The sequence below is a fragment of the Mytilus edulis genome, chromosome 2 (genome assembly GCF_963676685.1).
Source record: "Mytilus edulis chromosome 2, xbMytEdul2.2, whole genome shotgun sequence".
In the NCBI taxonomy this organism is placed as follows: domain Eukaryota; kingdom Metazoa; phylum Mollusca; class Bivalvia; order Mytilida; family Mytilidae; genus Mytilus; species Mytilus edulis.
In genome coordinates, this window is record NC_092345.1 from 50,941,321 (window position 1) to 50,957,251 (window position 15,931).

At 32.3% G+C, this 15,931-nt stretch overlaps 2 protein-coding genes and 1 long non-coding RNA gene across 4 annotated transcripts in view; 2 read left to right on the forward strand and 1 right to left on the reverse strand.

The window, feature by feature from the left end:
* The window catches only part of LOC139510591 (uncharacterized), a 2,391-nt gene extending 1,209 nt beyond the window's left edge, over nt 1-1,182 (forward strand). The window contains exons 2-3 of the long non-coding RNA XR_011661924.1: nt 62-130; nt 894-1,182. This is a non-coding gene — a long non-coding RNA (uncharacterized lncRNA). The remainder of the gene's footprint in view (nt 1-61; nt 131-893) is intronic.
* Nucleotides 1-3,250, reverse strand: part of LOC139510209 (leucine-rich repeat and IQ domain-containing protein 3-like) — a 24,151-nt gene extending 20,901 nt beyond the window's left edge. Inside the window, exon 1 of one of the 2 annotated variants that reach the window (XM_071296675.1) lies at nt 3,145-3,250. The gene's annotated coding sequence lies outside the window, so the exon portion shown is untranslated. The remainder of the gene's footprint in view (nt 1-3,144) is intronic. The other variant, XM_071296676.1, reaches the window with a different exon arrangement.
* Nucleotides 3,190-10,652, forward strand: LOC139510217 (N-glycosylase/DNA lyase-like). Its single transcript, XM_071296690.1, has 6 exons — nt 3,190-3,333; nt 5,637-6,357; nt 7,137-7,281; nt 9,293-9,342; nt 9,849-9,908; nt 10,345-10,652. The coding sequence occupies exons 1-6, from the start codon at nt 3,236-3,238 to the stop codon at nt 10,372-10,374; spliced, it is 1,104 nt and encodes a 367-aa protein (XP_071152791.1). The 5' UTR covers nt 3,190-3,235; the 3' UTR covers nt 10,375-10,652.
* Nucleotides 10,653-15,931: the final 5,279 nt, after the last annotated feature.

The window sequence follows — 15,931 nt, forward strand, 5'->3', positions numbered from 1 at the left end:
GTACTTATGTATTTAAATCAAATGATAACACAGCCTGAGTAATTTTTTTGTCTTATTTCAGTTCCAGACATATCATTACTTTTTAACCTGAGATGGCAAACTAGAGGTTTTAAAAAGTCCTGAATAACTGGTAAGCATTTTGCTTTATTAGGCAAGCTCTAAATTGTTTATTTATGGTATTTATGCAATTGAAATTACAGTCGGTATGTTAAAAATATGCAAATATGAAAACTGTTGCTATGGTCTTGGTATTAAATGAAAAGGCTTAGTTACAGATCGTTTCGACTCAATATTTCGAGTTAAATCTTGCGGCAACTGTTTCTCACGTAACACTGCAAACTATATTTAGCTCTATTTTGATCTGTCGTTATTTAATGACGCCATAATACATGTGATGTCACAATGTTTCCTTTAAAACCTCATGTGGATTTCTCACTAATAAAAGGTTTTCACTGAAATACATGTTAAAAACATTTTGTCTCAAATAGAATTATGTGAAAGGACAAGTTTTGAAAATTTGCACTATATTGCACTCTAATTATATGATAAAGATGACTTTCCAAGTAGTTAAGAGTGCTTTCCACAGTTTTAAATACCAGATTTCCACTAGTAAGAATAATTATTTTGGTGTTGGTTTTTTTTATAAAATCTTCATTTTTGCATAATTTCTCTGTCAAAATGCACTTTAAGGCACAAGAAAATTTTATAGAATGCTTTAACAGGGTCTGTGTATTGTAATTAAAGGTTATAATCAGAAGTTTTGTCCTTGTTTTGACTAGTGAAGGTATTCTGGAAGAAATTAATTATATAAACACATTGTATTCAAAATAAATGAATATAGCGACGAAAGTGTCATTGCCTTATAGTGCTAAAACAACTTTATTTTTTTTCAGAAATGGACAAAAATACACAGATTTATTCAGAATGTTATACCGATGAAGATCACATAAAAATATTTGGAAAAATCAGAAGTATGAATTTCAATATGGGTCAGGATCCCTAATAGACCTTGAGATGAGGAACTCAGATGACGTAATTAAAAAAAATATTAGTCCGCCATACAATTGTGGATGCTGTGATTTTAAAAATGGACATAAATGAACAATAAGAACTGTTTTATAGAGCTGGTGTGATGAGAAAAGAAAGATGTAGATTTGACCTGAAATAAATTATTAGAAAGGACAATTTTTTCATTGAATTTTATGATCAGAATTTTTGGGATTATTTCATGAGGAGACTGACATTTTTCACCATCTTCCGGGGTCCATCAATTTGCGAAAAAAGTAATCTCACTTGCCACCCCGAAAATTTAACCAGACATGTATAAATGTATCAGCTTCGATATGAGCCATCATACATGTTCAAGTAAACGATATGGACTGAGCAACGGAGGAAAACGTTACCATTACGGCCTATGGAGAATTAATTGTAAATGTATACCCAAATAGAAGTTATACATGTACATGTTATATACAACTACAGATTGGGAGACACTAAACTCAACCAAACAACTAGGTACATTTTGTACATGTACATGTATGAACTCTGGTGCTCTGGATATGCTGGAAGGGTAAGGACTTCCTACTCAACTAGTGACTTCAACTTGTCATGAGACTTAAATTAAATATAGACTGACTGGTCTCAGGCCAGATCAACTTTGACCCAGATTGACTTGGCCTCATGTGGATATGAAAGCAATTGACATAAAAGCGATCAACAAGATGCACAAACCTAAAGGTTGAAAAAATTGCAGAATTTTACTAAATGGAAAAATCTGTGGTGCAAATATTCATATAAAATGGCAACATTCCCCCCTAAGACCATATTTCAAATGAGAAGTGAGCACAAAGAATACAAATGTTTGCACCATGACAGAAAATATAGATCTGTTAATCCAAAGTTATATTTTTTTCACTGAAAATACACGTTGGACCATATTGCTATTTCAGTATATGGAAATCTACAACACTTGATCTATAAATCTGTGCCACTATACTGATGTTATACATCAATGTTACAATCACTTTCCTTTGTGACGTCAAGATATTTTCTATTGTGAATTTAAATAAAATTTTACAGGAACCTTTGTAATGTCAGGCAATACACCTTATCGCTAATCCCGACTGACCCGGCTGCTTGAACTTTTGACGCATACAACAATCACTTTTTCATTGTGGCGTCAGATATTTTGTTTTGTGACGTCAAAATTTTATGGGAACCTGTGTGATATTTCAGTAATGGCGGACAAATAGCGATAAGGTGTATGGAGGACAAATAGCGATAAGGTGTATGGAGGACAAATAGCGATAAGGTGTATGGAGGACAAATAGCGATAAAGTGTACATGTGTATTGAAGATTGGGGTAATAATAAAACCCGTAAATGAGGATCCTTTCCAACCTGTTAAAGAGGGTAAGAATGTCCTTAACAGTCAGGCTTCAAACAGTCATGCCCATTTTTGACTGCCATAAGAGTCAAGCAGTCATTTTCCTACTATATATAATACTATTATGGCATCAAACTGGTTAAAATTTTATTGTGATTCGTCAAAAAATCCTTATCGTATTTGTCAAAGGTCTAAAATAATTATTTACCGTTTTTTTTTTTAATTAATCAAACTCAGTCGATTTATAGTCATGCACTTGTAATAACCATTACCCCAATACATCTAATCGCTATTTTCCACCATTAATGAACATCACATAGGTTCCCTATAAATTTTGACGTCATAATACAAAATATCTGACGACACAATGGAATAGTTATTGTTGTATGACGTCAATAGTTCAAATGGGACAGATTCTCAAGTCAGCCGGGAAATTTTAGCGATTATAGGTGTATTATTACTCTCATTTAAATTATGGGTTATCGCTTACTTATGTGTACAGACAAGGCAATGCCTGGGAAAATATCAAAATTTCAACCAAAATCATTGAATAAAAGCAGACTTGCATCTTCATAATGTCACTTCCTTCTCATGTATTATTTCAAAACAAGGTCTTATAATACTTTGTCAGTCATGCGTTTCATTAAGATACAGGATATATTTTAACGCCATAATTTTAATGTAAATAAACTGCCGAATTGCAAGTGTTAAATTTTTTAGGGGTAGACAGAAAGACAAAAGGGGAATCAAACAATTCACCTTGATCATCTGTACCTTGGCTAGTGGCCGCCATTTGTAAACGTTGCCCGCAACAACGATAAATCTCGCACTGAACGTGAAAGAGAAAAACATGGCTGCGCCCATGATTGAATCAACTTTCAAGTCATTTATGTGTCCGATGAAAGAATTACGGCTTGATAAAACACTGGCATGTGGACAGTCATTCAGGTTTACACTTAGCTTAAATCATGTGTTGTTGTTGTTAGTTTTACTGATGTCGTTGTTGCTTCTCAAGGCTTACAGAAAAAAGGGGGAGGGAATGTTGTTCATTTTGTTGTTTATGCCAATTATGTTATCAAGTTGTACAGATCCAAGTCGAAATGGTGTCAGTTTCAGAATTCTTTTGATTTGATTGAGTTTCAATAGAAATTTTAAAATATGCAGACTAGGGCATGGCAGAGGGGGGATAGGAGGGGTCCTGATCCCGAAATCTCAGACTTAAAAAAACGAAATCCTGAGGTCCCAAATTTAAATAAAGTTAATCCCGATGTCCCAAAATCGGAAAAAAAGGATTCCCGGATCACGAAGGGGTCATTCCCGAAATCCCGAGCTTAAAAAGACCCGATCCCGGAGTCCCGATAAAGGTCCTATCCCCTCTCATGGCACAGGGTTAGTCTAGTCCAACATCTTGAAAGGCTATTTTGCATTTTTACTTTGAGGGCTACCTGCGACAATGTTAAGCGTCAAAGAAAAAAATATATTAGCTTTTTGAGATGTCATCATTATTTGGACTAGGGGTTTATAGTCCAAATAATTATGACGTCTTGCAAGGGTTTTTTAATTTTTTCCTGGAAAGCCTTCCTAAAATAGCCTAGCTTGCAAGATAGGCAGGACAAATCGCCCAACTGGCAAATCGCCCCACATCAAATTGCCCCACTTTTGAAAAAATTGCCCCAAACTGGTTTACCAACTCACCCCACTTTTAAAAAAATAGCCCACTTGTGAAAAGGGTTAAATCCCTTTAATTTTTCTCCTGCATGTGCACCCCACTTAATGAAAAAAGGTAAAATCTAGATTAATATATAATTTTCAGGTCTGCCAACTCGCCCCACTTAAAAACGAAAATTTATTAGATTATTGTTATTGACTATGAGGTGGCATGACTCAATTCACCAGGACTTTTCTATTTTTCATAAGTGGCCGGGGCCCCAGTAAGAGTTGGCAATATTCAATTCATCAGGATTTCTTGGTTTTTCACAAATGGGGCTAGTTGGCATTCACGTCACAGAAATACTGATACTAACTTCTTTCTGTTTTATTTCAACAAATAGAAAAGAACTACAAAATAGTCTTCCAACACCAAGCCTTCAGGCTCACACCACAAAGTAAGCTATAAAGGGCCCCAAAATGACTAGTGTAAAACCATTCAAACGAGAAAACATGTTGATCCAAGTTGTTCATATGTATTGATTTTATTTATGAGTGGGACAGGAACAAAGATATACATCTTTTGCATCAAGTTGGGCAATTAGGTATTACTAAAATGCATTAGTATGGGGCGAGTTGGCAGACCTTACATGTGTATTTCATAGGAATTTTTACCCTTTTTAAAATTGAGCAAGTTACATTTGTGTATCCAACCTATTTTCAAGTGGGGCGAGTTTGTAAACAAAAGTGGGGCGAGTTGGTGAAAAAGTGGGGTGATTAGCTGTGGGGCGATTTGTCATGGAGTCTCTTGCAAGAGTTAGACTTCATAATTATTTGCACTAGGCACAGGGTCTGTTTGCCCATTTTTTGGCTCACCATTTATACTTTTAATTCACTCAGTTTCTTTATTGTGATGTTATATGTGAAAGAGGATGAAGTCCATTTGATGAAAATTTTCATGTGCAACTTTTACAAAAAAGTTTGAAGATTTTGGCTAGCTTGAAATTTGAAAAAAGGCAAGACAGGAGTTTTGAGTAAAAAAAAAATGCAGGACGACAATTTCTATATAAACCAATAAAAAAAAGGTATGACCGAATAGTGAAAAATAAATAAATGCAGGACAGAAAGAACTCTCCAAAAGAGACCAAATGACACAGAAATTAACAACTATAGGTCACTGTATGGCCTTCAACAATGAGCAAAGCCCATACTGCATACTCAGCTATAAAAGTTCACACATAAAAATCAAATAGTAGCACCTTTATATTCAATGTTCTATCTAGTCATGCTGGTATATATAAAGTTTAAATTGAAATTTGACTTCTACCCATATATATTTGATATTTTATTAAGATAGTATAATGAAATGTTATTTTGAATTTTTGCAGTAAAATCCCTAATGTACATGTATAACAATTCCATTCATACTTAGTTCATTCATGTTATTTAAATTACAATTATGTATTTATGAACTTTATGAACTTAAAAAAACTTAAAAGGGAAAGAAGGTGGTAACAAATTAAAGTTATAATGCAAAAATAGGCACATACACTGATACAGTATGTACATAGAACAATCTTTTTTAAATTATGAATATTTTACAGATGGAAAGAGAATATCCCTGGTACTTGGGTTGGGGTATTAGCAGGGCGAGTATGGAAGCTGAAACAAAATGAAAATGAGATCTTTTATACCACTCATAGTAAATCTATTCAACAACCGACCAAGATAGAAAAATGTCCACCAACCAAAAAGCGTAGAAAATTAACCAAAATGGGGACAACAGAACAGATGACCAGAACTATTGAAGAAAAACACATTTGTTGTGAAAATATAGGAATTGAAGGTGATAATGAACTCAACATTTTAAGAGATTATTTACAGCTCTCTGTTAAACTCCAAGATCTCTATTCACAATGGTCGCTCAACGACCCAAATTTCCGGGAGAAATCTGAAAACTTTCAAGGAGTTAGAATGCTTCGTCAGCACCCTGTTGAAAATTTATTTTCATTCATTTGTTCTTCAAACAACCATATATCTAGAATAAGTTCAATGGTAGAAAAATTATGTGAACATTATGGTGAGAAGGTAATAGAACTAGATGGTCAGGCTTATTTTGCCTTCCCGTCTATATCATCGCTGGCAGGTGAAGGTGTTGAAGAAAAATTGAGACAGCTAGGTTTTGGTTATCGGGCCAAATACATTAGTTCATCAGCTCGTTACCTCAACGAGAATGGCGGAGAGGATTTTTTATTTAGTTTGAGAGAACAGCCATACGAAGAAGCAAAGCAGCAATTAATGAAACTCAATGGTGTAGGTGCTAAGGTATGTTAGATTTTGAATTAGGGAAATTTTATAAAAAAAAATATTGTTGCATTTGCATTTTAACGCAGATAAGAAAATAAAAAAAGAACTATTTAATTTTGAAACTGAAAAAAATCTTCCTGAAAAAATTAAATGAAAAAAACCATTTTGTTGCATTTGCATTTGAATGCGGAAAAGAAAAAAAAACATAGCTATTTCATTTAAATACTGTGAACAAAATCTTTTTGATAAAATTAAATGGATGTTTATAACTTTTTTGGACGCACAGTAATTGTAAAGTATTAGTTTCATTTTCAGATTGTAAAGAAGTGTGGTTAATAAATGTCAAAAGTGAATTGAAGTATTTTTTGTACATAAACATTCAGAATCTTTCTCTAGAAGATATTTTTTTTCACACAGGTTACATGTAATTATCGAATAAATCAATGAGGGATAGATTTATCTAAGAACAAATTTAAAGATCCTTGTGAATAAACTACACAGAAAATAGCCATTGTATTCATTCAATGGGACAATAGAACAAACAAAAGTTTAAATACCTTGACCAAGGGGAGAAGACTCTGGAAAACTTTCATTTGTTTTGCATTAATTCAATACTTTTGAATGACTGTTACATGTCAATAAGTAATTTCAGAATTTATATTGCACAATTTGCTAATTCAACTAATTTATTCAAAAACAATTAAATAAACATGTATCAGATATTAAATGATCTGATACATATCAAAAGTGCTGTTTTTGAAATATCACTTTTTATTTATTTTGTTTTTTATATTAAGGTAGCAGATTGTGTTTGTTTGATGTCAATGGACAAAGCCGGTGCCATTCCAGTCGACACCCATGTGTGGCAAATAGCAGCAAGAGATTATATACCAAAATTAAAACAGTCAAAATCACTAACAGATAATCTTTATAAAGAAATAGGTAGGGAGAAAAAACACGATATTCTCTTTCTTTCAATAAGCTGAAAATTTTAATTGCATAAAGTTCAATTCTATATCCCACCACAAAATGCATAAAACATGTAAAATGAAAACACATAAAAGAATAACATATATTATTTTTGACGTTTTGAAGACTAAATTACGTCATAATACGCACCATTTTCGTAAAAGAAAAAAACAGTTTTCCATCTTTATTTCTTTTTGTGGAAACATTATTTACAGCCAAGAAACAACAAAATGATTTAAGAGATGCCTTTTTATATCAATTTACATAATCTGAGTGATTATCTCACCAGATATAAAGTTATTTCTTGAGTGCACACAAACTTTTCCAATCTATTTTTTTTTTAATTGATGTAAAACAAGGATGATCAAGAAATGTTTCTGAATACGAATTTCGACATGGCTTGCATAAATGAATACCAAAACATCAGCATATCCTTTAGACTGGAAACTGAGCATTAAACTGTCATTTTCATGAAATTTACTAATTACAACTATAAAATATACATATAAGGATTGGAATATTTTTTTTCACAGTTTCAGGGGCTCAACTGGAGTATATGGAACAAGTAGTTCCTTAAAAAATAACAATTTAAATATATTCATACACCAAGTATGATATATACATACGCCAATTATTTAGATGCCTGATAACGTAGTGTCCTATCACAGACACCTTGACACATAGACACATCGACATATAGACACATCGACACATAGACACATCAACATATAGACACATCGACACATAGACAAATGAACACATAGACACATAGACACATCAATATCGACACATCGACAAATTGACATTTTAAATTAATTGTATAAAACACAATACTTCAGAAAGTTAAAAACTATAACATCTTTATTTTTTTCTGTTAAATTGTCACTATCTTTATACGTAGCCCTATTGGACTTTGACAAAGGCTATTGGGTTAGATAACCCTAAACCCTAACATGAACCCTAACCCTAAATCTTACTTTAACCCAGCTAATCCTTACCCCAAATCTAACTTCAACTCTAATCCTAGCCCTAAATCTAACTTTAACGCGGCAATTCCTTATCCCAAATCTTACTTCAACTCTAACACTAACCCTTAATCTAACTTTTACCCTAACTCTAATCCTAACTTAGATGGCTATTCGACACAGCCTTAGGCGCTATATTGCTCTTTGATACAGCCTAACGTCGATAGATTGGTATTAAACACGGCCAACAGAGTTAGATTGACGTTTGTCACAGCCTACGGCGCTAGACTTCCAATTGACACCGCCTACGGCGCTAGATGTCCAATTTGACACAGCCTACGGCGCTAGACTTCCAATTGACACTGACTACTAAGCTTTAATGAACTTTGACAAAAACTATTGGTCAAGATAACCCTAAACCCCAACATGAAACCTAACCCTAACTCTAACCCTAACCTTACATTGTTTTTTGACACAGCCTACTGCGCTATATTGCTCTTTGACACAGTCTTAGGCGCTATATTGCCCTTTGAAATCATAAACCACACACCAGAGACAAGACAACCTTGAATATTTTATTTTTTATAAGTAGATGCCATTAACACAAGTTATTTAGTGTAAATAAGATAATCTGCCCATTACAAGGGATGAAAATGTGCCTGCTAATTGGTCTCAAATTAGTTAAATGAGAATAAAGCTAGTATACTTGTTAGCAAGTTACCCTTTGGCCAAATAGAATTTTGCTGTGAGGTACAATACCTAATTTGATCAACCAGCAAAAATTCTGTTAAGCCAGTGGTTGAAAATTAAAAGAGTTGTTTCTACTCGCAAAAGTCAGTCATTCTTTCAATCACTTTAGCAATCTGAGAAGTAAGCAAACTAAATCATTCTACAATACTAAATAGTAGCTTTTCAAAAATGAATCTTCAAGGAAATATTGAATTCAATGTATTCCATTATAGTGTGATCAACACAGTTTACTTCACTGTTTTATCTGTAACTGCCACTTTATTTTATAGGAGATCATTTCAGAAGTCTGTGGGGACCATATGCTGGATGGGCACATTCTGTAAGTTTTGTTCAAAAGTTTATGGTATTGACATTGAATATACAACCATTGATATAAGTGATCAGATTAAGGTGGTAGACCTTGTTTCAGGGAGATTACTCTTTAAATCAGTTATGTGTTTGTAAAAGTAAAGTTTCATCAATGTATTTTAAGCATTTACCTGAAACAGATTGAAAATAATCTATGTAACCTAGAAACTTAGAATATATTTTTGAAAATGGTTGACACAAACGTACTGATGATTTTAAGAGTTATTTCCCTTAACCTAGTTCTACCTCCTTAAATTGATTTTCCAAATGGTTCTGTTAGTTTTAACATATTTTTGATATGGTCATTCATGAACAATAAATTTTACAAAGTCATGACTAAAATGTCAGATTGATGCAGTAACTAATGCCAACTTATAGTTCAGATGATGATTTAAGAATAAAATTGTTTTTGTATAGATCTGTTTGCAAATTTATTAATTTTATTGTTTTGCACATTTATGTATCTTTTACTTTAAGGTACTGTTCACAGCTGATCTTAAGAAGTTCAAAAGAGAAAGTCCAGATACAAAAATAAAGGTAACTTTATTTCTTTAATAAATTCAAGACACATCATGTCTTAATACTGTAATACGTAATTGTTTTAAATTTTGCATTTCACACCACAATTACTGCAGAATATTTTTTATTGGATGTATTAGTACATCTCAAATGTAAAATAAAATTATACAGAACATTACAAAATCAGACTTCTCACAGCAAGCAATCCTAATTTTTAGTTCATTTGATCCTTATGGCCATGTAAGGTACATGTTCACAGTTGTATTGCTTTGACTGTGCAACAGTCCTAGTCAACTTTTTCAATTTTTATTTTTATGTCTTGCAAAGTATTATAGATAGAGAAAATCTGTCAAATTCATAAATTCTGAGAGTGTCAAATATTGCCTACATGTTATTGGGATATCTAGACCACTGAGCCACCTAAATGTATATATATATAATGTTTCATTTACAGGAAAAGGCAAAAAAGAAGAAAGTGAAGTAGCTGTGTTACTAGTAATTACCTATTTACCTGCCAGGCAGTGCCTTGTTCTCACATATAAAGATATCACTGTAGACAAAAGAATAGAGAGATGGAAGATGGAGAGATGACAGACATTTCATAATTTATGAAAGACAAATGGACAGCAATGGAATATTGTATTATACCTTTTTGATTTTCTGCAGACTGTTATAAATTGTAAATAATGAATTGTTAGATATTTTGACAAGATAAATATGATATTAACTCATTTAAAATAAAGCATAGTTGTCAATGACAAATGTAGTTATTTTTATTTGATACAATTATACCCTAGTCCAAAATAACAACATGCATAATAATTTAAAAAAAAGAAGGGTAACCACCATTTTTATTTAGTTTTCAACATGAACAGGCATTATTTTATATCATTAAATTTACACAGAAGCAATGATTTATTGAGTGTTACTCAGGATAGGACTTGAGCAGAGCAAACAAAAGGTCTATTGCTGAATGTTAAAAAGTACTTTATTTTTATTTTTAGGATTACGTTTTCAATATTTAAGAAATGGAATTTTAAAAGAGTTAAGATTTCTCAGATTCAGAAAATGAAGCTTTTATTGATGTCTTCTGATTTGGATTTATGTACCACTGAAAAATTTAATATTTGTTCACATATAATATATGGTTTTACTTTAATTATTTGTTTGTATAACATATTTATATGGCTGTTTTTTGTCAGATTTTGTTTATGCCCTTCTGCAAGGTGACAGGGTCAATACAATTCACCCTTGTCTGTCTGTCTGTTTGAACTGAATTGGTTTCTCTTCTCTTAGTTAAATTTGCCTCAACTTAATGTGATGTAACTACTTCAGAATGCATAACACTATCAATAGATATAAGAAGATGTGGTGTGAGTGCCAATGAGACGACTCTCCATCCAAGTCACAATTTGTAAAAGAAAAAAACATTATAGGTCAAAGTAAAGGCAACAGTAGTATACCACTGTGAGATGTTAAATAACTTCAGAAGTCAACCATAACCTTTAAAAAGTAAAATCACAAAAATACTGAACTCAGAGGAAAATCCAATCGGAAAGTCCATAATCACATGACAAAATCAAATAACAAAACACATCAAAAACGAATGGACAAGAACTGTCATATTCCTGACTTGGTAAAACCATTTTCAAATGGATAAACAGATAGCCTTGCCGCCAAATAGATTAATGTACACAGGTAAAAGAAAATAATTTTATTGTAAGGTATACAATATAAATGGAGAATTGAATATTTTTTTACAAAATTATAGTAAGAGATACAGAAGTGAAAATTTATAGTCATACTACACACTTATCAAAGCTGGTGCATATATATTAAACACATATCAAAGCTGGTATGTATTAAACACAGATCAAGTTAGAATTTGTGTGGCATCAATCTGTGTCCCTTTATAAATTAAGAAAAATGCTGAATTTGCCATATATTTGCATCTCTGTCCAATGGCAACAATCTTTTTACACTGTATTTGAATTATTTTTTGAACCCTAATTACTATAGATAATTGTCTGTAAAAAAGTACAAACCTTTAATATTAAGGTTGAATTGATGTGTCAAGTTGCCAACTAAACATAGGCATTTGTTACTACCGGTATTTAAAGTACTAAACACTACACTTTCAGCCATCAGCAAAGTCTTGAAAAAAGTTTGCTTTTTTAGCTCACCTGACCTGAAAGGTCAAGTGAGCCTTTCTCATCACTTGGCGTCCATCTTCTGTCGTCGTTGTCTTCTGTTAACTTTTACAAAAATCTTCTCCTCTGAAACTACTGGGCCAAATTTAACCAAACTTGGCCACAATCATCACTAGTGTATCTAGATTTAAAAATATGTCCGATGACCCCGCCGGCCAACCAAAATGGCCGCCATGGCTAAAAAAAGAACATAGGGGTGAAATGCAGTATTTGGCTAAAATCTCTGACACTATAGCATTTAGAGCAAATCTGACAGCGGTGAAAATGTTTATCAGGTAAAGATCTATCCGCGGTGAAATTTTCAGACGAATCGGACAACTCATTGTTGGGTTGCTGCCCCTAAATTGGTGATTTTGAGTAAATTTTGCATTTTTTGGTTATTGTCTTGAATATTATTATAGATAGAGATAACTGTAAACAGCAATATTGTCAACAAAGTAAGATCTACAAATAAGTCAACATGACCAAAATTGTCAGTTGACCCCTTAAGGAGTTATTGTCCTTTATAGTAATTTTTAACAATTTTTCGTGAATTTATGTAATCTTTTACAAAAATCTTCTTGTCTGAAACTACTGAGACAAATTTATACACACTTTTCCACAATCATCACTAGGGTAACTATTTTAAAAAATGCGTCTGATGACCTCTCTCGCCAACCAACATGGCAGACATTAAAAATAGAATATAAGGGCAAAATGCAGTTTTTGGCTTATATCTCTGAAAATAAAGCATTAAAAGCATATCTCTCAAGGTAAAAATGTTCATCAGGTTAAAATTTATCTGCTTTTAAATTTTCAGCAAAGTTAGATCTTCAAATAAGTATCACCTGACCAAAACTGACAGTCGACCCTTTAAGGAGTTATTGCCCTTAATAGTCAATTTATAACAATTTTTCGGTATTTTTTGTCATCTCTTACAAAAATCTTCTCTGAAACTACGGAGACAAATTTAACCAAACTTGGCCCTAATCATCATAAGGGTATCTAGTTTTAAAAAATGTGTTCAATGACCAACATGGCAGACATGGCTAAAAATAGAACATAGGGATAAAATGAAGTTCGGTATTTTTGTTATACTTTTTCCCACTGGCTATACCTGTTAAAAAAAACATTGAGGACCAAAATTTCCTTAAAGATTTGCCAAATACAGCTAAGGTAATCTATTCCTGAGGTGGAAACGTTTATTGAACATGTGGTGCATTAAATGATATGGCTTAATTAATCAATAGTCACAAACAGAATAAATGAAAACATATCTGGGTAGAGAGGTCCAATATTAAAAACATTTACAAAAAAATGGCTTAAACAACATTCAGAATACAGCAGAAGATGACTTGTAGTGGTTTATCGGTCACATATTGCTTGAAGCATGGCAAACTATGATGTTGTACACGGACAATTATGATATGTATGGTTATATTGAACTTAAACATAGACAACTGCAAAAGGTGAAAATTGTGAATGATATTATTTTATGTTTTGGAAATAATTGTTTGTCGTTTAAGCCATTTTTTGTAAATATTTTTAATATTGAACCTCTCTTCCCAGATGGACCTCTCTTCCCAGATATTTTTTCACTTATTCTGTTTATGACTATTTAACAGCGGTATACTATTGTTGCCTTTATTCTTCTAAAGTTTGTTCAAATACATTTTCATAGGCACAGATTAAAATTATGAACGTTTACTTATTATTTCAGAAAGGATAGTTGTCCTACATATTTTGTAGTATAAGTAAAACTTATTAAAATAACTACATTTACCTAACAATTTTCCTACACATAAAATCCTCTTAAATTTTAACTTAAAACCGCATGATATATACAGTATTCACAAATCAAAATAGCCTTAGAATTGTTTCTGGTTCGTTGAATAAGGACAAAGGCCATGATGGAATGCTAAGTATTTCTACATGACTCCAAGTGGTATTTAAGTTAGACTTCGAAATGCATATTGTTGCTTTTTATCATACTAGCCTGTACCAAGTCAGGAATATGACAGTTGTTTTCCGTTCGTTTGATGTATTTTCTCTGAACACAGAAAAGCTAATGATCCCAATTTCCAGATAGCTGTATTTTGGGCGACTTTAAAATCATCAATAGAAAGCTGTTCCAAGAACCAGTACAACATTATTTCTGTTTAAATTGACGGGGAAAAAAAATCTTTTACCTATATACGATAATTTCGCTGTTTATAAGGCATATAGAGATTATTGCCACACAAACAAATGTTTTTGCCATCTTGTCGTTTAGACCAAATTTTTTTTAGGAAGACTTCTTAAATATTTTACAATGAACATCTTATTTTGCTTTTGAATTTAAATATTGCATTAGGTTCAATCAGATTTTTAGAAACTAGATAGACTACCGTCCAGAAAAAGACATTATGTTTAATTCATGCAAAATTTAGGAATGTTCATTTTTACCCTATGTAAATGTTGCATGGTAATTTAGGTAGGTGCATTAAATTAGTTAACAAAAGAGGCTTTGTCAAACATGTCAGCCTCGTATATAACAAAATCAACCAGGATAATTCAACCTCTAAAATAATTTATTTACATATTGGAGATACACATCTCACTTTGTGAACACATGTTGATAATTCTTTTCGAGTATTTATATGGTGATCTTTCCAATTTACCATCTGGCTGGAGAGTACCCATTTTGTGAATTATAAAAAAAATTGTTTAGTATGACATTTTGAATGACGCACAAAATAAAAGTGACTTCATATTTCGTAAATTAGATCTATATGAAAACAAGAGGCTATCAAGAGCCTGAATCGGTCACCTTAATTTTTTGGAATTTATCTTTCGTTTCAGAGTTTAAGTGTCCAAATTCATCGTAGTTTGTTTTTTTGGTTTAATGTATATTAATAAGTGTTTGAAAATGCAGTTTTTTGTCATACTTTCTTCAAAAGCAAAATAAAATAAAAATTACTAATTTAGTGGCAGCAACCCAACAATGGGTTACTAGATTCATCTTAAATTTCAGGGCTTTACCTTATGAACACTTTTAACCCACGTCATATTTGCTCTAACTGCTTTCGTTTTCGAAACATAAGTCAAAAACTGCATTTTATCCCTGTGTTCTATTTAAGGTCATGGGGGCCATGGTTTTTGACAAAACAGAAATTAAAACACAAACTTTATTCTAGATTTAAAAAAAACCATGATTAACAAATTGTGTAAAATTGTCCTTAAAGGGTAATCACTCTTTAAGGGGTCAATTGACAATTTTGGTCAAATAAAACTTATTTGTAGATCTTACTTTGCTGAACATATTTGCTGTTTACAGTTTATCTTTATCATTAATACTATTCAAGATAATAACCCAAAACTGCAACATTTCCTTAAAATTACCAATTTAGTGGCAGCAACCCAACAATGGGTTATTGGATTCAGCTGATAATTTCAGGGCTGATAGAACGTTACCTTATGAACAATTTAACCGCTCGTCAGATTTGCTCTAGCTGCTTTGGATATTGTGATATAAGCCAAAAACTGCATTTTACCCTTACGTTTTATTTATAGCTATGGGGCCATGTTTTTTTTGACAAAACAGACAATAAAACACAAATTTATTCTAGATATCTAAAGGATCATTCAGCTAAAGTTTGGTTGGAGTTGGTTCAGTAGTATCAGAGGAGAAGATGTTTGGAATAGTTTACACCAGACGGACGACGACGACGACAGACGACGACGGACGCCAAGTGATGGCTTTTTTGAACGGTGAGCTAAAAATATGATTTCTGATTTCAATAATTGTGTTAAATTATTAACATTTGATTTAATTAATGAAAACAAATTGGCACATGGTGTATTTAACCAACA